At 39.0% G+C, this 20,059-nt stretch overlaps 2 protein-coding genes across 11 annotated transcripts in view; one reads left to right on the forward strand and one right to left on the reverse strand.

Annotated features, from left to right (window-relative positions):
* The window catches only part of FILIP1L (filamin A interacting protein 1 like), a 294,355-nt gene extending 286,658 nt beyond the window's left edge, over positions 1-7,697 (reverse strand). For both annotated transcript variants that reach the window (XM_025416645.3, XM_049105302.1), the window contains exon 1: positions 7,412-7,697. The gene's annotated coding sequence lies outside the window, so the exon portion shown is untranslated. The remainder of the gene's footprint in view (positions 1-7,411) is intronic.
* The window catches only part of COL8A1 (collagen type VIII alpha 1 chain), a 531,560-nt gene that overhangs the window by 450,495 nt on the left and 61,006 nt on the right, over positions 1-20,059 (forward strand). The window contains exon 1 of one of the 9 annotated variants that reach the window (XM_049105305.1): positions 7,704-7,836. The exons of the other annotated variants lie outside the window; for them this stretch is intronic. Within the exon in view, the coding sequence (XP_048961262.1) occupies positions 7,782-7,836 (55 nt within the window). The 5' untranslated portion in view covers positions 7,704-7,781. Of the gene's footprint in view, positions 1-7,703; positions 7,837-20,059 lie in introns of those variants that run through there. 9 annotated transcript variants of the gene reach the window in all.

Raw genomic sequence — 20,059 nt, forward strand, 5'->3', positions numbered from 1 at the left:
ACACTTTAGATTCCTCATTTAGTGCACCCAACAAGGCAAGAATAGTGAGTATGGTTAAGGATACTTAAGGCCTTGAGAAGTTAAGTAATTTGTTGAAGATCACACAGAACTGGAATTAAGAACCATGATGCCATCTGGGAAGATCACTCTTAGGCATTATGTATTATGATAATGAACACATCTATTTATAAGTTTAGTTGTAAATGATGTTTTATTTGGTAATGATGTATTCCATTCAGACAGCCCTTAGGCTGTTCTTGTGGTTTGGCATTGCTTCTTACCTAGATGCTGCTATCATTCCAAGATCACCGTTAGATTGTAGGACCCAGGGAAGTGCTTGGCATTTGTTTGTTACATAAACAAGTAAACAAATGAATACATATAGGTCCTTACCAAGTGTGGCCTGAGTCATCTTCTTTTGTTTTTGTGATTCCCCTTCATACTGAATAGTGGTAGTGGTAGTGGTAGTGGTGGCAGTAGTGGTTATTGTCAGTATTGGCAGATATAGGACATGCAATAATGTCTACTGACTACTAAAATCAGCTTCCCTTGTAATTGCATATCTGTCAGAAGCCAGTAGTCTTTGGCCAGTTTCTCAACACAGCATTTGGAAGTCAGCTACTTGAAATATTTTACATTGTTTTTTTGTTCCATGGCTTTTTCATTAGACAATACAATTTTAGCAGTCTGTGTTACACAAGAGTAGTTGGTTGAATTTCTGTAGGTTGATCATTGTTTATCATCTGTTGAAAACAAGCATATGTCTCTACCTCTGACTAGTTCTGAGTAATTGGGAAAACTTTCTCAAGCCTCCCTTTTTCATCTATAAAACAAGGAGGGTGGACTGTATCAGTTATTTTAGAGGGATTCCTTTTCCTTTATTTTAGTACCATATAATTTCTTTCTTTTTTTCCCCCACTGAGAACCTACAAGAACTCCAGTATGTCAACATCAAAGAAGAGTATGCTGGTTGAAGTTTAGAGTAGAACGCTTTAATAGAGAGCCACACAGATGGTGATCCCTAACATCTTTCTTGCATTTATTTTATTAAGGTATGATTTACATGCAGTACAATTCACCCTTTATACTGTACAATTCTGCAAATTTTGACAAATCATACAATCATGTAACCACTCTTATAGTCAAGACAGTGAGCAGTTATATCACCCCAAAACGTTTTCTCTCACCCCTTTCTGAGTCAGCCCCTCCCCTAAAGACCAGCTGCTGGCAACCGCTGATGTGTTTTATATCTCTTTAGTTTTTCCTTTTCCACACTACCATCTAAATGCATTCATTCAATATTTACCTTTTTGGGTCTGAGTTCTCTTATGTAGCATAATGCATCTTGTACGTAGCACAATCATCCATATTGTTGTATGTTTTATTAATGTAGCTGAGTAGTAATTCATTGTATGAATGTACTGTATAACGGATAATGTATTCATTCACTAGATGAAGAATATTTGGACTGTTCCCAGTTTTTGGCAATTGGAAACAAAACCACTATTAATATTGTTGCTTAACATTTTAAGGTTAGCAATGTGGCAGTTGTTAAATTATATTAGAAAACATCATTCAACAATCATCAAGGGAAGAAATAGTGTAGTCTGCATCTGCAAATATGTTTCATTATGACCTCGCCCCTCTCCCCCCCACCATCCAAGAGTCCTTAGTAACTTCTTTACCCATACCCACCCTTCAGAATGTTGGTAACTGGCTTAGCTATAGCTAAGCCACAGATTGAGCTTATAAATAGTAGAAATTTATTGCTCAAACTTCTGAGGGTTAGAAGACTGAGATCAGGGTAGTCAGGTGAGGGCCCTCTTCCAGGTCACAGACTTCTCATTTTCTCACAAGGTGGAAGGGGCTAGGGTGTTCTCTAGGACCTCTTTTATAAGGGCATTCATTAGGGCTCATGACTTAAATATCTCCCAAAGTTTTTACTTTCTAATCCCAACCACATTTGGGGGTTGAGATTTCAACATATGGATTTGGTGGGGACACATTCAGACCACAGAAGTAGCCATTTTTACTCTTGTTTGGAGAGGAAATATGAGGACATGTCATCTGAAGTAGAGCTAATGCCAAGATAAATAAAGTCACAAGTAGACCACTGGGAGTTTTGGGAACCTGAAGACTGTAGCTAAAACATCTCATGCCACACACTCCCATACAATGGAATATCTCTATAATCTTGGAATCTTGGTTTTGATTGTTTTCAGTGGGAAGATGGGAAAATCCACTGGGAAATGAACTCCCTGAGCTTCAAGATGGTACTTTGTTATCATGCTTTCAAATATTCTCTTGTGTTGGGAAGGGTGAAAGTTTGTAAATAGATGATTCCTGTGACCACACCCCTATCTTGCTGTCCCACTGGCTCCCTAAACAGGAAGTCTGCTGTGTGTACAGTATGCCAGGCTGAGGATTAGGGCACTTAGTTTCTTATACCTCAATCCTCTACAGCAGTAAACATCTGCAAAGTTTAGTCATTTCCATCCTCCATTTACTCACCCTGCCTCCAGTCCCACATGCACCTGGGAAATTAGTTATCCTACTTCTTTTATGTTCCCAGAGTTGGATCTGAGCAGCAGATTCCAACCCCTCTGCTTGTTGAATCTCTACACCATACAAATACATTTTTTAAACTAAGAATGGGTAGTTCTAGGTTCTGATGCATGAATATATGACAGACTATTAGAGACAAAGTTTCAACAAACCAGGGAAGAGCTATATAAATTTTAGAAAAATTTGCAGATACTTAGATTAAAACATTGTTAAAAGAAAGGATTTTTGTTTGTATTGTTTTTAATGCTGTGAACCTTCAGTAAATGAAATAAGTCTTAGCGGATACCTTTCTCTAATTGTCAAAGTTCAAGTGGTAAGCCACAGTTTGATATTGTCAGACAATCCTAATGTCTGACAAATCCTAAATGTCCCTAATGCACAATAGTATATTTGTAATATAGAGTTATATTAATGGGCCTTGGCACAAATAGATTTATATTTTCCTAAGTGTATCCAAATGAATTTTATTTATTCTTTCATATTTTAACCAAAATTTGCCAAACAAGAATTATGATGAAAAATGTCAGCGATTTTTTTTTAAATTCATATACTATACACGTTTAACTTATTTAAGAAACAAGTTTCCATCTCAATCACAGGCTTTTCTCCACTAACATAAAATTATTTTTTTAGTTAGTTGGGGGGAAATACAATAATAAGATTTTAAATTCTGAACTATAAACTGCACCTGCTTAGGATCTAAAACTGAAATGGAAAACACAAGGCTTAACCCCACATGCTCCCTGATCAAATGCAAAAAGTTCTTAAAATAGCTTCATGTGAAGATGTTCAGAGCAGCTGAAAACCAAGATGTTGGTGTTCCCTACTTACAACCTGGCAGCTTAATACCATGGCTCAGAGGCAGCTGCCCCTGTCTCTTTCTGTTTCAGGGCCACGAGCATCCGCTCTAAGGAGAAGCACAGAATCAGCCTCTGCTGTGTCTCCATTGCTATCATCCCCTGACTTCTGCTTTCCTGGTCAAGGGGATTGTCCCTAGATCCATCATGAAGACCTGTGACATTTGTTCCAAGCCACTAACATATGAGAGAAAGGTAGCTAAGTGTCCAAAACAAACTTAAATAGGTATATAGTAAATTCCAGGAAAAATGTAAGAAAGAAATGAAATCTTATGTATTTGATCAGCCATAGCTGTTAAGAAACAGTAGCAGTTATGTGCAGAATCTTACACGCTGCTGCGTGCAGTAATTCGTTATCAGCAGATCGGTGTGCTCTCTCAAAATTCACTGGAAAGACCTTCTTCATTCACTTAAGACTGTTCTGCTCAGCTCCACTTACATTGCTATAGTTCTCAGTTAACCATGTTTACAGTTTTTTTTTTTTTCTCCACAGAATTTTTTTCCTGGGAGATTATATATATATACCTGTGGGGTTGAATACCTAGAAGGGAAATGGAGGCAAGAATAGGGTTGGAGGAAGGCCTGAAGCTCCCCTCTGTCAGTATACTTTCCAATTGGCTGCTATCACCTTCAAACAGTAGAGTTTGGAGTTGTGAATACACATGTTGAAAACTCAGTTTTTCTGTTCTTCATTAGAGAAATTACTTATGAGACTGCATTAGAGAGAAAATTAGCTGTGTTAATCCCTTAGTGTCTAAAACCTGATTTTCATCTGCTGAACAGGGGATAATACCTGCCTTTTCTATCACACAGGGCCACTATAGGATCAAGTGAGTGGCTGATAATTAAATTATTTAACAATGTAAAACACCTCGTGGGCTAAAATGACATTATTGTTATGATTACTGCCATCATAAAAAGTCTCCTCTGGGTGAGAAGCACGGTCCTGCTGTTCTTTCGTGTGTAGCCTCCAATGACGTACTGTCTCTGTCAAACAGATTAGACAGAAATACCTTGAACTTCTGTCAGATTTGAGCCCCAGATAGCTCTGAGACTATAAAGTAGATTTTGTTCTGATGTCTTCCTTAGAGACTTCCTGTCTGACCCAATTCTGAAGAACCAAAGAGTATCAGTTATGTGAACCTTTTTTGCTTAACATCTGTAGTTTGGAATAGAAATGTCAGCATCCTTCAAAAAAGTCTCAGGTATTTCTACTAAAATGTATATATCTACTAAAATGTATATATCAACCTTATTTGATGCCAAATTGGTCTCTGGAATTGTCTCCATTCCTTGCAGACACTAAAAAAACCCTTTTTTAAAGTAGAGAGGAAAGTTCTCTGGTCCTTAACTTTTCTTAAGATTTTATTTATTCATTTGACAAAGAGAGAGATTGAGAGAGAGAGAGAGAGAGAGAGAGAGAGAGAAAACACAAGCAAGAGGAGCAGCAGGCAGAGGGAGAGAGAGAAGCAGGCTCCCCACTGAGCAAGGAGCCGGATGCAAAGCTCTATCCCAGGACTCTGGGATCATGACCTGAGCTGAAAGCAAATGCTTAACCAACAGAGCTTCCCAGGTGCCCCTCTGGTCCTTAACTTTTAATAAAAAATGAGGATCAAAATACTTACTATGGTAAAAGGAATGCATAATATACAGGTTCAGATCACTAGTCACCAACCCCTCTGTGAAGATCCCAGCACTCAGGGCATGTAAAAACCATGTTTTCGGGCAGCCCAGGTGGCTCAGCGGTTTAGTGCCGCCTTCAGCCCAGGGCCTGATCCTGGAGTCCCGGGATCGAGTCCCACGTCCGACTCCCTGCATGGAGCCTGCTTCTCCCTCTGCCTGTGTCTCTGCCTCTCTGCCTGCCTCTCTCTCTCTCATAAATAAATAAATAAATAAATAAATAAATAAATAAATAAATAAATAAAATCTTTTTTTTTTTTAATAAATAAAATCTTTAAAAAAAAACATGTTTGCCTTATTCACTGCTGTATCCCCAGTAACCCCGGCACATAGTAGGCACGCAGTAAAACCTGGTACATAGTAGACACCCTAAAACATTTGGTGAATGACTGAACAAACGAGCAAACAAATTAAGCCCTTTACTATGAAAATATTTCCCCTAATTGTAATGAAACAATATTCTGTGCTCAGCATGAATGGTCATTTAATGCTGATGGCCACTAGTTCTAAGGAGAATAAAAGGAACTAACATTTTTTTTCTTTAAAGTTTTTTTTAATACAACATACTGCAGAGGTGAGGCATGTATTTCAGTGATAATGAAAATTTTGCTTTAGGATAAGACAATAATACGGACTCTGTTCTGAAGAAGGAACTATAGGCCTTTTACTTTTGTTTTTTCCCATCCTTAAACCTGCCCAGTTCTTGGCAAGTTGCAATATCAGTCCCCTGCAATACTACTCTATCAAATACAGCATCAGTTTGAAAACACAATAAAATGCTTCCATCTCCAGTGACAATGCCACCTAAGACCAGTTCTTGGCTAACACATTATTTGATTCAATAGCAGTTTAAGCAAAAAAAGATCATTACACATGAACAGAAGCTAGACTTTGAAAAACTGCACTACCTTTGCTAGTAAGAGTACTTTCTTTGCCCCAGAATTTTTATAGCACAGTTTTGCATTGGTTATTTTAAGAACCCAAACTCTATATTCTTTTGAGAAATTATTTGGAAAATTCTCATCGGAGTAATGGGTCTTAATTGTCCAACATCTTTGTTTTTAAAGAAGTGGAAATAGCCCATGAAAATGATTGCTGCCCTTAGAAATATTCAATAGCAAGCAGCTCTTAAAGTGTTTATGCTGATTTTTAATTAAGCATAATTGGAGTTTCATGATAATGTTAACTGATAACAGTGGAGATATATTTACTTGGAATATTTGTTGTCAAGGGATAGAAGATTGATATTTGGTAAGTGCCATCATAGAAAAAGCATTTTTAATAGCTAGAGGAACATTGTCATAAATTGAAATAATTCTCTCCAGTAACGCACTACCCTATGTCCTACTTTATACAAACCTAATACACAGATGGAATATGGTTAAGTGTTGTCAAGCAATATTTGTATTGCACTTCTTGCAATCTTCCCGAGATTTGTGCAGATATTCGAAAGACATGTGATCATCAGTTGCCATTAAGAGAAAAGGAATACTTGACTATGTTACAAGCATTTTAGCTGAACATGTGTCAGTGCTGAATGGGGATCCTATATCCAAAATTATACTGACACCCTAAATTCCCGTAGAGCAAGTACAGTGAGCAGAACTTTCTTGGGGATCATTTGGCAACAATCTGGCATCATTTCCCATTGACAGTGAGAAGCGCCCATAGATAATCCAGTCTTTGGGTTGATAGATATTTCCCAAGATCCTCTATAATCCCTACCTCAAAAATATCCTTCTGTTCTCTGGCCCCCATCATCCAAAAAAAAAAAAAATGTGAACAAAAGTAAAGGGAAAAAAAAATCCAGTTGCCATGTGAAGATGCTGGTTTCTTCTATCTTTCCATGAAAAGAGAATTCCCCCTCTTCAATCCAGTATACTTCTCCATTTTCCTCACATTTTGATATGAGTTCAAAATTGTGTATTGATCATTCACAGCAGCTTACAAAAGCAAGCTGTAACAGGAAAAGGAAAAAGCTGTAAAAGGAAAGTCATTTGCCTAAACCTATTTTTTTAACTTTTGACCATTTGTCTTATTCTTAGAGGATAACAATTTCAAATTTCATGTTGATTTTTTTCTGATGCCTACCATTTTAGCAAAACTCACCTGTCAAGACACTTCCTCTATTTTGCAAATGTCTCTTATTCAAATTAGCCTGAAAGTCAATCATCTGTCGTAAGCTCTTAATCGTACCTGAGATTTACTACATTCCCGTGTTTGATATCCAGAAGATCCTGCTCCCGCATGTTGGAAAATACAGAAACATCCCCCTAAAGTCTCTTCTGAGCAGTAATAGGGACACTTACCGTACTGTGCAGGAGGCACCTTTGCTTGATTACGCCCAGTAGCTCTCTCTTCTCATCCCCACCAAAATCCAATAGTGGAATCCAGAAACCAACAACAGTGTTTTCTTCTTTTCTTTTTGGACACTCTTTCAGTTTTTGTTTTGTGGGCTTCAAAGCCACGGAGAGTTTGCAACCAGAGGCCACTGACAGTTCTGCAAAGGAGAGGCAGTGGGGAGCCCAATACTGACTGGGCCCAAACACTAAATATAACCCTCTTCCCTCGCCGGGCAGTGTCCTTCATACTCTGAAGACAGGCAACCTTGCCGAATCCTTCACCCTACTGCTTGCCAGTCTCCACAGAAGAAAGGGTCTAACTGAAGTGGGCTGCAGGATGAGGCGACCCAAAAACCGAGAGCCATCTGCCCAGAACAGACAAGTAGAGGCAGGTATAGGCTCTGTGAGTGTGTCTGTGTGTATGTGTGTATGTGTTTGCATGCCTGTGCCCAGCAGCTGCTCTTGAGATTAGAAGACACCACCCATTGGCAGGCAGCTCTGAAACACCCTCTTGGGTAATTTCAAGTTCATATTGCACATCTTGTCTGAGAGAAGAAACCTCCCAGGAAGGACAACCTGGGTCCCTTTCTTTGCCTTGTCACTGCCCCGAATATACTGTGAACCGTAATCAGCAGTGCCAGCATCTTAGAAATAAGTGCCCATATGGACATTAAATTGTACCTCATTTTGTACCCTGCAACCATAAACTGATGCAAACCTTGCTTTGAGATTTAAGTAATAAGGGCATGACCTCTTCTTGACAGTTGTAACCCAAGGCACTGTAGAGATTTTCTATTATTAACGCCATGTTGAACTTTAACTTGAATGCCTGCCTGTTCCATTCAGTGTCATATGAGATGTGAGTACAAAGTGCTGAGGAAGCTCTAGAGCAACATCCAAATGTAGGATAGTATTTATTACTATTATTATTATTAATCAAGTTTTACATTATTCACATGTTCAGAGAAATCTCATACCTTACATTGCTAAAACTTGAAGAATCCTATTTTCTCTAAATAGTATTACTTGTTCCTATTGGAAAGATGGGGACAGGAAGAAGGAGCTTATTCATTTGTTCATAAGTATGTGTTGTATCACCAATTAGGTATCAGGTCCTCTACCTGATAAGTCCACCACCATCCAGGCACTGAATCTTCAGCATCCCTCTAAGTAAGTCCTATATTGGTGATCAAATGAAAAGACCAAAGCTGAAAATATTTAAGTAACTTCCCCCAGAATCTCATGGATGGTAATATCAGATTGGAAATTCAGAATTAGATTTGAGTTACTCCATAACCCATACTCTTTATTTTTAACTTTAACATTGAAATCATTTCAAACTTAACAGAAAATATAATAAAATAAATAATTCACATATACTTTCACCCACATTTTCCAGTTCTTAACATTTTACCACATTTGCTTTCTTCCTCTCCTCCTTCCTTTGCCCTCTCCCTCTGCCTCTCCCTTCCGTGTGTTTATATGTGTGTATATAGTTTTTCCAAATTAATTCATATACTTTAGTGTGATTATTCTAAAAGGCAAGTACAATTTTCTTTTTTTCTTTTATTGACATGTAATTGACATATAACGTTATATTAGTTTCAGGTATAGAGCATAATGATTTGAGTTCACACATAATAGCCACAGTGTAACAGTCAAATTCAGTAAACTAACACTGTTATAATATTACCTTCTAACCCATAGTTTCTGTTCAGCTCTTCACTAAATGTCTCATTAATATCCTTCATAGGGAAAAAAATTTATTTTTTCTTTTGAGCAGGGTTATCTGTTGCATTTAGTTGTCATGATTCTGCTTCAATCTCAAACAGTTCTTTGGTCTTTCCTTGTGTTTTTGTCTTGTGACAATTTGAAGAGTATGTTTTGAAAAATGTTCCTCAGTTTAGGTGTGTGTGATGTTTTCTCATTATAAGACTTGAGTTTATGCATTTTTTGGCAGGTATACCACAGAAGCAATGCTATTTTCTTATAAGCATATCACAAGACACATAAACAGACACACCATGTCCATACCATTTGGTTAAGGTGGTGTCTGCCAGATATCTTTACTATAAATTATACATTTTCTGTTTGTAATAAATATTTTGCGGGAAGATACTTTGAGAATATGTAAATATATTGCTCCTAACTAAACTTTCTATTATAAGGAAGAACTTTCCCTTCCCCACCTATTTTTGTATTCATTTATATCAGTGTGCACTTACAGATTTCTGTTTTATTCAATGAGTTATAATCCATTAATATCACCTTTTTGATACCAAAATGATCTCAGATTTGGTCTGTGGGAGACCTTTCAAGCTGGCTCTTGTGTTCTTTTAACAAGTCCTCGTTATTTTCCAAGTGCTTTCTTTTTTTTTTTTAATTTGTTTTTTATTGGTGTTCAATTTACCAACATACAGAATAACCCCCAGTGCCTGTCACCCATTCACTCCCACCACCCGCCCTCCTCCCCTTCTACCACCCCTAGTTCGTTTCCCAGAGTTAGCAGTCTTTATGTTCTGTCTCCCTTTCTGATATTTCCCACACATTTCTTCTCCCTTCCCTTATATTCCCTTTCACTATTATTTATATTCCCCAAATGAATGAGAACATATAATGTTTGTCCTTCTCCGACTGACTTACTTCACTCAGCTTCCAAGTGCTTTCTTACTTTCTGGCACAAGAAAATGCACCATATGCATCTTGTACTTTCTCTACCCAGTCCCAGAATTAGCCTTATCTTTAAGGAAATCTGGGTCCATTATGGAAAACAGTATATAGAAACCGAGCTCTGGGCATTGGATGTGCCCATTGGACTAGAAGTGCCCATTGTTTCTAGGCCCTCTCAGCCAAAAGAGGTAAGAAATAGACATGCACGCACACACCTATCACCATATCTATTGTGTACTCCCTCCCCCTGTCTGTCCCCCCCTTTCTATATTAAATACTCGGAGATCACATTGATAGCCTCAGCTCCGGTCTGACGCAGGGGTATTCTATCTTTTATTCTTCTCATGTTTATAACTTTCCACATTTACAACCAGGGATAGCCTGGCTTCTATTGTCCTAAACCATTTACTTACTTGTTCATTGCCCTTGTGTGTAACCAGTCTTCCAACCCTGCTGGCTGCTTCCTCAGACCTTCCAGTCTTTTTAGCCCCATCAACCCTAATCTCTCAAGGAAATGGGAGAAAAAGGATTTTTTTTAATAAAAGGAAAGGAGGAAGGTAAGAATCCCATGCTCTTTCTGTACCTTGAAGCATCTGTATTTTCATGATCATCATGCTATCTGTGTGAAGATGTCACAGAAACAAGTAAAGTTTATACCTGCTGAGGGAAGAGTTCAATTATTTATTCACTTAGTTATTTTTGTGCCTACTATGTGTCAGGCACATTGTTAAAGATGGATATGGTCCTTGCCCTTCTGAATGTATAATTCTAGTGGATTATTTTCATCATAGTTATTTATTAGTAACATTTTGTGGCAATGCTGTGTTAAGCACTTTATTTATGTTACTTAATTTTAATTCATATGGCATTCCTATGGGAAGAATAGTGGATTTTTTCCTCACCTTACATATGAAGGAACTGAGCTTTTGAAATATTTAGTAAACTTTCTAAGACCCATAAGCTATTTAGTGGGAGATTTGGAATTTGAATTTAGATTGGTCTGACTCCAGAGCCCCAGCTCTAGACACTTGAAAACCAAACCAGTAAGGTAGAATTATCCATCATGATAGGAATTATACATCCGGAAGGAATTATGATTTATCAGATCTTGAATGCAAACCCTCCCATAGAGCTATGTTGTCCAATACTTTAGCCACAAGCCACATGTGACTATTAAGTACAAGACATGTGGCTAATGTGAATATAGATATACTGGGATTGTGATATACATAATTTCAAAGACTTATAAAAAATAATATAAAATAGCTCAATTATTTTTATGTTGATTACATGTTGAAATGTCAATACTGGCTATTTAAAAAGAAAAGAGGATACATTAAAATTATTTTTATTTTATTTCACAATAACCAAAAGGTAAAAACAACTCAAATATTCATCAAGAGATGAATAGATGAGTAAAATGTAATATATATATATATGCACACTAGAATATTATTCAGCCCTAAAAAGGAATAGAAGCCTGACACATGGATGAACCTTGAAGACAGGTGAAGTGAAATAAGCCAGTCACAAAAGTACAAGTACTATATGATTTCACTTAGATGAGGTACCTAGAATAGTGAAATTCATAGAGACTGAACATAGAATAGAGTTTTTAAAAAGGCCAGAGAAGGGGAGAAAAGGGAGTTATTTGTATCATGGGTGCAGAGTTTCTATTTGGCGTGATAGAAAAATTCTGTAGGTGAGCAGTGCTGATTGTTGCACACCATTGTGAATGTACTTAATGCCACTGAACTGTATACTCAAAAATGGTTAAGATGGTTTAAATTTCTCAATTTAAAAAAATGGTTAAGATGGTAAATTTTATGTTATATGTATTTTACCACAAATTTTTTAAAAATTATTTTTATCATTTCTTTTTACTTTTTAAATGCAGCTACTAGAAAATGTAACAGTGCATATATGGTTTGTATTATACCACTGTTAGACATCATTGCTATAGTATCATTTATGAATACATAAATGTACAGTATTTATCAAACTTTCCCTTTTCACATCGCATACTTCAGATTCTAACACACCATAATGGGCCTAAATTAGACTTTACCTTCTGTTCTCTCAGTTTTAAAAGAGTTAGAAAAGGATGCTTTTCACTTAAAATTTATATTGGCAGCATAGACCTTTGAAAATAAGTAACTTTATGAAATAGTAGCCATTTGTTGTTTTAATAATTCTTAATATTCTATTTGTACAGTATCCACTGAGCATCTATTCCCGCACTAACACAATTGTCTCTGCCTTTGTGTATGCTAAAATATAATTATTGTAAATTCCATCTCTACTAAAGTCTCCTTGGGTCCATGAAATTGGTATTATTAGTCTGTCAATTAAATTTCAAAAATTGAGCCCCCAAGTCAGACACCCTATCCCCTTCCTGTAGCTCTCCTGTCACAGTGTTTACCGAAAATGGGTATCGCATAGGGAAGAAATAGAAGAGTGTTCTGGGCTCTCTCTCCAAACAGAGAACTAAAGAAACTGTGAGTAGATCTATACATAAGCAGAACAAGCTCTCTAAAGGTGTCATATTCCCACCTATTCATGGGTGATGTAGGAACTAAGCATAGAAGGAAAATATCAAGAAAAAAAATATTCCTAATCTCTTAATGGTCACTTCCTCATTAACTCTGACCTTCAGTTTCCTTCTCTCTGAAGGTGTTGCACTGAAAAAGATGATATCTTCATGCTATTTTAGTACTAACATTCTGTGAGTCTGTTAATTGACACTTGAGAGTGATTAAGGAGCCCTAACCCTATAGTTTTCTGGAGTCTTCTTAGCAATTATTACTATTGATATCTTCAAGGTCTTGAGAGAGATATAAAGTACTCGTTCTCAAAAATATGGTGAGGTTTAAACTGATTTGCTTATTCATTTTTTTCTGTTTGTTTCTATGAATTGTGAAAAGAAATGTGGGGTTCTCCTTAGCAGAGCTGGATCAAAGGACAATATTCCCTGGGCATACCTCACTTTTTCTTCACTCAGAATCCAGGGCCCATCTTCTTCACTGTCCTCTCCCCGTCCCAGTGGATTTTGTCCTTCCATGGTGCTCCCAGGGCTTAAAGGCACCTTACCCTCAGTCCACATTATTATAATTGCCAACATATTTGTCTCCCCCTTGCTAGACTAGGTATTCCTAGAGTGCAGCTTGCACCTTTCAGCATCGTAGCCCACACCCCTCATATACAGTCAGTGCACAATAAGCATATATTGGGTGGAGGAAACATCACCAAACACCTTGACCAAGTGGATGAAGGGAAGAAGCAGCTCGAGAATAAAGCAGCATTAGGACAGCATCTTAGTAAGCTGAATGGTAAAGAAATAAGAAAAGCACACATATTAAAACCATCAGTCATTTTTAAATTCCAGGACTTTAAATTTTTTTCCTAACAAACATTTTACCAGCAGTGAAATTGGTGGATTTAAATTTTAACATATTATCCTTTCCTTTATGTTCCCTAAGGCTGGAATTAATTATTTACATGTAAAAATGAAAGGTCTGGATAATTAAACAATAGAAAAATATTTTCAAGTGAACAAGTCTAATTAGGGAAACCTGGTATAATGAAGGGTTCCCTCCACTTCCTTTGAAATCCACTTGCGGACAATATTTTGGAATTACACATATTTTAGGGTTTTACATTTTTCTAAAGTGAAAATCATATTAATAAGTTAACTTTAAAAAAAGAAAGATGAGGAAAACATGTTCTTGAGTTCTGAATCTTGTTGTTGCAAATAATTTGTACTCTTCGGTTTCCAGGGGCTATTTCTTCATATACTTTACAAATGCCAAATACCAGGTGGCAGCTGTTTTAGCTCTAAGGCATTCCTCAAGTGTCCTGTTTTCATGTCATTATGTAATGCTTTTCTCTTCGCATGGCTGTCACCACTCAGTGGCCTTGTCGAGGTATATCACTGCATAGCTCTCTTCACTTTTGCATCTATATTCATTTTCCAAATGGGCACTGGTTCTCTGAAAACTAGAGGAAAAGAAGAGAAGAAATAATTCTGACAACATCTCAAATTGGACCAACGTTTTCTCCTTGGCTAGAAAGTTCCTTTGTGAACAGGAAAATATATGAGTTGAAGCTTTTCTCTCTTCTCAACCCTTCTTTTCTTTAAAAATGTTATTTCATCCTTGTCTCCTTTTCCTTACTGACTGCACATCTTATAGATATGTCGTATCAGCAGAGAACTTGTTTCTCTTTTTTTTTTAAGATTTTTTTTTTATTATTATTTGAGAGAGAGAAAGAGCATGAACAGGGGGAGGAGGGGCATGGCTTCCCACTAAGCAGGGAGCCCGATGCGGGGCTCATCCCAAGACTTGAGCCGCAGTCAGACACTTAACGGACTGAACCACCCAGGCACCCCTAGAACTTGTTTTTCAGCTCAAATTTTGCTTTCGTAACTGTTGTGTCTGATAGCTAAAGGGCAGCTGTATACACCCATAAGCACAATTTTCAGTTCATTACAAGAGATATTTCCTGAGTGCCCATAATACGCTGTGCATGGTGCTAGGTCTTGGTACTATAAAGATGAAACAAAATGTTGCCCTGTTTCTGTCCTTCAAATACTCACAGTCTAATAGGAGAGGCACATGTCAAAATTCCATTTTTTTTTAAGATTATTTATTTGAGAGAGAGAGTGAAAGAGCACAAATAGGGGGAGGGGCAGAAGGAGAAGGAGAAGCAGGCTCCCCTGCTGAGCTGGGAGCTCCATGCAGGGCTCAATCCCAAGACCCTGAGACCCAAGCCGAAGGCAGACACCCAAAAAAATGAGCCACCCAGGAGCCCCTCAAAATTCTAATTTTAATGGGCTGAGCATTATAACGGGGGGCTTAACATAATGCTGAGTCTTCCTAAGCTGGAGGTCAAGGAGGTACACAGGGTGAAGGGGGGAGGTGGGGCTATTTGGACTGGAACCTTGGGGGAGGAGTAGTTGGTTTCTGCCAGGGGAAGGGTAAGAGCGCAGGCATCCCGGGGAGGGGACATGATGTGAGCACAAGCATGCTGACAGGAAAGCACATGATGGGTTCAGCAATGGCAAGTGGCTCCCATGCCTGGAGCACAGGGGTATGGTGTCCAGTTCTATACTGTGGAAAGTAGAATATGTATTTGAGCCAAAATGTTAAGGGCCTCGGATTCTTTGATGCTAGATATTATAACTACCCTGTGGACAGTGAGGAGCCACCCATGACATTTTAGCAGAAAAATTATAGACAGGAAGGTATAGTAAGAAATCCACAGGATTTGGAACCAGAGGCCTTTTTCTGGGACCCTGGAATGTTTCACCTGAAAAGGAACTCAGAGCTCATCTAATTTTAGCCGCTTGTTCTACTCATGAAAATTGTGTGACTCAGCTTTAAATTTCACACCACTTGGTGCCCTCTACTTGACAGAAAGCCTTAGAGAAGCCTCTGTGCCAACAGCTTCCCTAAAGTCATCCCTGGGTTTAAGCAAGGTTATTCCCCCTGTGCCCTGAGGGGACCGTGAGTGTCACCTCTGTGCACTTTTACTGATAAGGATGCTAGGACCTCAGAGCCAGCCTAGAGGAGGGAATGAGAGATAGGGGAGGCTCCTGTAGCCTGGGGACCAGTGGCATACATGGCAACGGGGTATTTCTACCTGGCAGAGAGAATCTGGGCAGGTAGCTGCAACACGATTCCAAGTGAGCTGCCTGGGTTGAGGTCAGGTCCCACGCAGCAATTATGGAATGAGGAGCAGAAGACATGGAAAGATGAGAATTATGCTAAGGAATCTGAACCCCAAATAAACTAGGTGCTGAGCAGAGGTACAGTCCTAGCAGAGAAGTCTAATACACTGAGGAAACCAGGGGGGAAAGTTGATCCTAAGAGTTGAGCAGATCAGGAGGTGATTGGAGAAAGGCTGCTGTTCATCCAGCAGGCAAGTACCCAGAGAGCCCTCCAGAGAGCATCTCTAGGCAGGAAAACATTTCTAGGCATCCTTTTCTGGTGTGGCCAGGCTCCTGGTAGCTCATCAGACTTGGTTCTCAAAGAACCAGGCAGGACACAGTCTAAAGACTTGAGATCTTCCCTTTTAGCCCCTGGGCAGGGTTGGGAAAGCAGGGCCTAGCACCCAAGTTTCCAGGCAATGCCATGATTTGGCATCCCAGGCCAGAGCCAAATGGCAGGGAGACAAGGGTGCCCTGCTGGGACTGGCTTCACAATAGCTTCCCAGGAATACGTTGTAGTATTCATTCTCAGTCTTTGGGGGCTTGATGTTAAGGTTCTTTTGTAATTTTGCTTAAGAAACACCATACTACATATATAATAGCAACTCTGCTTTCAGCCACAAATATCTTTAAATGAGAAAGGGCTAAAAAAAAAAGAGAGAGAGAGAAAGGGCTAACCACCCCCCCACCCCCATTTAAAATGCATTGTGTGCCAAACCGTGTATTTTAAAACAGTCATTGCGAAGCTTTCTAATTGTAGCCATAAGTTAGTTCCCCGTTCTCTCAGCCTCTCAAGTTCAGTCAGGGTGGTCCTGGTTAAAATGAATACATGAAAAACCTCTAGCAGAAATCCAAGATTTACAATAATAGTATTTATGATAGTAAAATCACAAAATAAAAAGATGTTCCTCTTATGTTGTTTTTTTTTTCAATTTACGATTTGCGATTGTAATCATTCATTTACTCAACAATTATTTCTTGTGTGTCTGCTACGTCCAACCACTATCCTGAGTGCTAGGAATATGATATTTAAAAGGCAGATGTTATTGGCTCCTGCCATCTCGGAATTTAAAGTATCTGGATCTATTCATAAAATAAAAATAAGTTGTTATTTTTATTTATTTATTTTAAATTTTTTAATCAAATACTAAATTTATTTAAGTCTATTTATCAAATAAAGAGAAGTTAATAAACCAGATAGTTACAACTTGAGCTAGCGCTATGGTAGGAAGTAAGAGAAAATCAGGACAAAGAATGAAGAGGAAAGGGAGGGCCTACTTTATATGTCAGAGGAGACCTCTGACAAGTTGATATTTAAGCTGAGACCTAAGTAATGGAAAGGAGTTAGACCAGAAGTAGTAGTCTAGGTATGAGAACAGTAAGTGTAAAGGCTCTGAGGGAAGAAAGGAATTAGTATGTTCTAGGAACCACGGGATATCAACTGTGGCTTGGGAATTGTGGGAGACTGTAGGGGTAAGTGCAGGACCTGGGGCGGGTGGGGGGGCACTTGTGGTAGGGAGTATGGGTGTTAGTATTAATGCAAACTGCTGTGGATTTCTAAGATGGAGGATTACATAATCCTATTTATATCTTTAAAAGATCTTTCTGGCTCTCATGTGGCAAGTGGAGGGAGTCAGAGTGGTTACCGGGGGCAAGGTCATCCCTGGGTGGTGACCAGGAATTCATGGACTCTAGACAACTTGTCATTACTTTTCCTTCAATTCTTTCCCCCTACATGCCCGAATCATTTCTTTGCCTGGTGGCTAGTAGAGGAAAAGATACCAGAAGCACTGCCTTTTCTCAGAAGCAAACAGTCACGTGAGCCATTCCGGTAGGGCCCTGCTCCTAACACTTTTTTGTTGGAATCCTACATGTCATTTTCACTTTGCAAGTTTGTGAAACTTATGCCATTTGACCACTGTTCTTGAACTGTGTTCCTGGTGCACAGAAAGGATTCAGTAAATGTTTGCTAAATTGACTTGACTTAGATTCCCAGTGGAGTGAATAGAGAGGGAGAATTAGAAAGGCCAAAAGGATCCTCTACTTCCTCCCTGAAAATGATATGTATCAGTGGGCTACGATGGCTCTTAAACAGTATTTTCAGTCTATGGTAGATATAGGTCAGGGATGACTACAGTTATTCTCTGCTAGAATAAAAGGTGCTGTGTATATGCAAAAAAGGTTTTTTTAAGTGCATCTGGTTAGAGTTTAATGTGGCTGAAAAAAATCACTATTTCTTTCATGTTTCAGTTACTCAAATATGGCTAAAAATGTGCTTTGGAGATTTTCCAAAATAAAAACTCTTGAGGTGAGAGAAATCCCAGCCCCAACAATAACTTGAAAATTGGAGGTTGGAATAGTAACTGTTTTTTCAACTGTCTTAACTCTGTCACCAACACTATGATGATTTGATTACATGTGACAAGTCTGGTTTCTGGCCATTAAACTACACACTTCAGCTACAGGCACCAGTCTTTCCCTTCTTTTCTTTCAACCATGTATCAGTCTGGGGGAAGAAATAAGAACGACGGGGAAAGAGGTTGGGGAGCTCGGGCCTTCCCAGTGACCCGCAGGTCACAACTGGTGCTGGTGACCCTGACCTTCTCAGCAGCCTCTTGTAATCAAAGGCTTGCAGCAAACTAGTCATAGGGTGTTTCTCTCCCTGTCCTCACAGTCCTCAGCACCCAGTCGTGTTATTCGGGTGCCATTTGCTTACTTGACCATCAGGGACATCCCAGAAGGGGAAACACATCCCCAAATAGCAAAGGGCCACCTGGGAGCCAGGTGAGAAGGGAAGGGACAGTAGTCCTAGTGATGTCATGGATATAACACTCTCGGTACAGTGCCTGGTATAGAGCGGAGTCACCCAATGTATGGTGATGGCAGCTGCTGCCACTGTTACTTCTGTTCTTGATGGCGGTGATTTATAAATTGATTAGATGTGTATGAGTCTTAGACTGTCAGATACCAGCTTTCAGCCTCACCTCTTTCCACTCTGTTCCTCACCCCTCCCAACCCTTCAGGCACTGCTTGACAATCCCTTTAAGTAAGAGCTGTTGTCTTAATTTGCTCCTGTATTTTAGAGTCATCCCTGTTCATGGTACTGTTATTCCAACATCTCCCATCTGGTAATTGGTGTTCCTTCTTATAGCCACTGTGAATGTCTTTATCTGGGAGGAGATAAATCTTCCGAAGTCCAAAGGCACCTACCTCTGTGTGTCACTCTAGCCACATAGTTCATGCCCTGGCTTCTTCCTCTTCCTCATACAAAGGGTAGTTTTGTTACCATCTCACCTAAGGGCTTCTCAGAACATAACTCAGTTAATTTCTTCAATCATCTTTTGCACTTTGCTAAAGAGCTCTGTGATCTCAGGTGCCTCATTTTGCTGGAAAGGGAGGGACATGGCACATCTGATCCCTCACTTAGGCAGGAAATAACCATTTCAATTAGGGGCCTGGGAAACGCATCTCTTTGCAAAAGGAATTGCTATTTCTCTGGCAGTTGGCTTCCTTCCTTCTGCTCCCAAGCCCACCCTTGAAAGCCATGGCTAGGCATCTCTGTCAATGAAATAAATATTGTAATGGGTCCAGTAATTAGCAGGCAGGATTATGTTTGGGCTGTAACCTGACTCTAATTGCTGACCTCAGAGAATTAATTTCACATGACATAGCACCTTAGCTGTATGCTAGCTTAGGAGTTTCCACTCATCTCTCCCTTTCAGCCAGATCACTTTTTCTATTTCTGGGCTTGTTGTGTCGATGAGTCAGGTGGCCCCAGACTCTTCCTGTGGATGAAAGGGGCACTCCTGACTTGGCTGTATTTTCTGAGTATATAAATTATAAAAAAGGAAAAACTCTGGCATAAAAGTAAGGGAACCTGGAGGGTTGAGTAAGGAAAGTATAAAATAGCCAGTATAAATAAACCCTGGCCCTGGGCCTGCATGCAACAAGATGTACAGCACAGAAAATGACATTCAGAAATAATGCTTTTCTGTATTAAAAGTCATCATAAGAAGTGTAAGATATAAAAGATCATGCTAATATTTGCCACCAAGTCCTTATCATGAAGTTGAAACAATTTATAAAGTAAGGCAAAACATCTCTATGAAGACATGTCTTTCGTATCATAGTAGGTGAGGTTTGGTCTCTTCCCCTGGAGCATTGTGGAAAAAGTCACTGTGCTCGCCTCCATGGGTCCTGAAACTGTTTCAACAGCAAATAAGTTCTTCACTGAGGTC

Source organism: Canis lupus, chromosome 33, assembly GCF_003254725.2.
Source record: "Canis lupus dingo isolate Sandy chromosome 33, ASM325472v2, whole genome shotgun sequence".
Classification (NCBI taxonomy): Eukaryota; Metazoa; Chordata; class Mammalia; order Carnivora; family Canidae; genus Canis; species Canis lupus.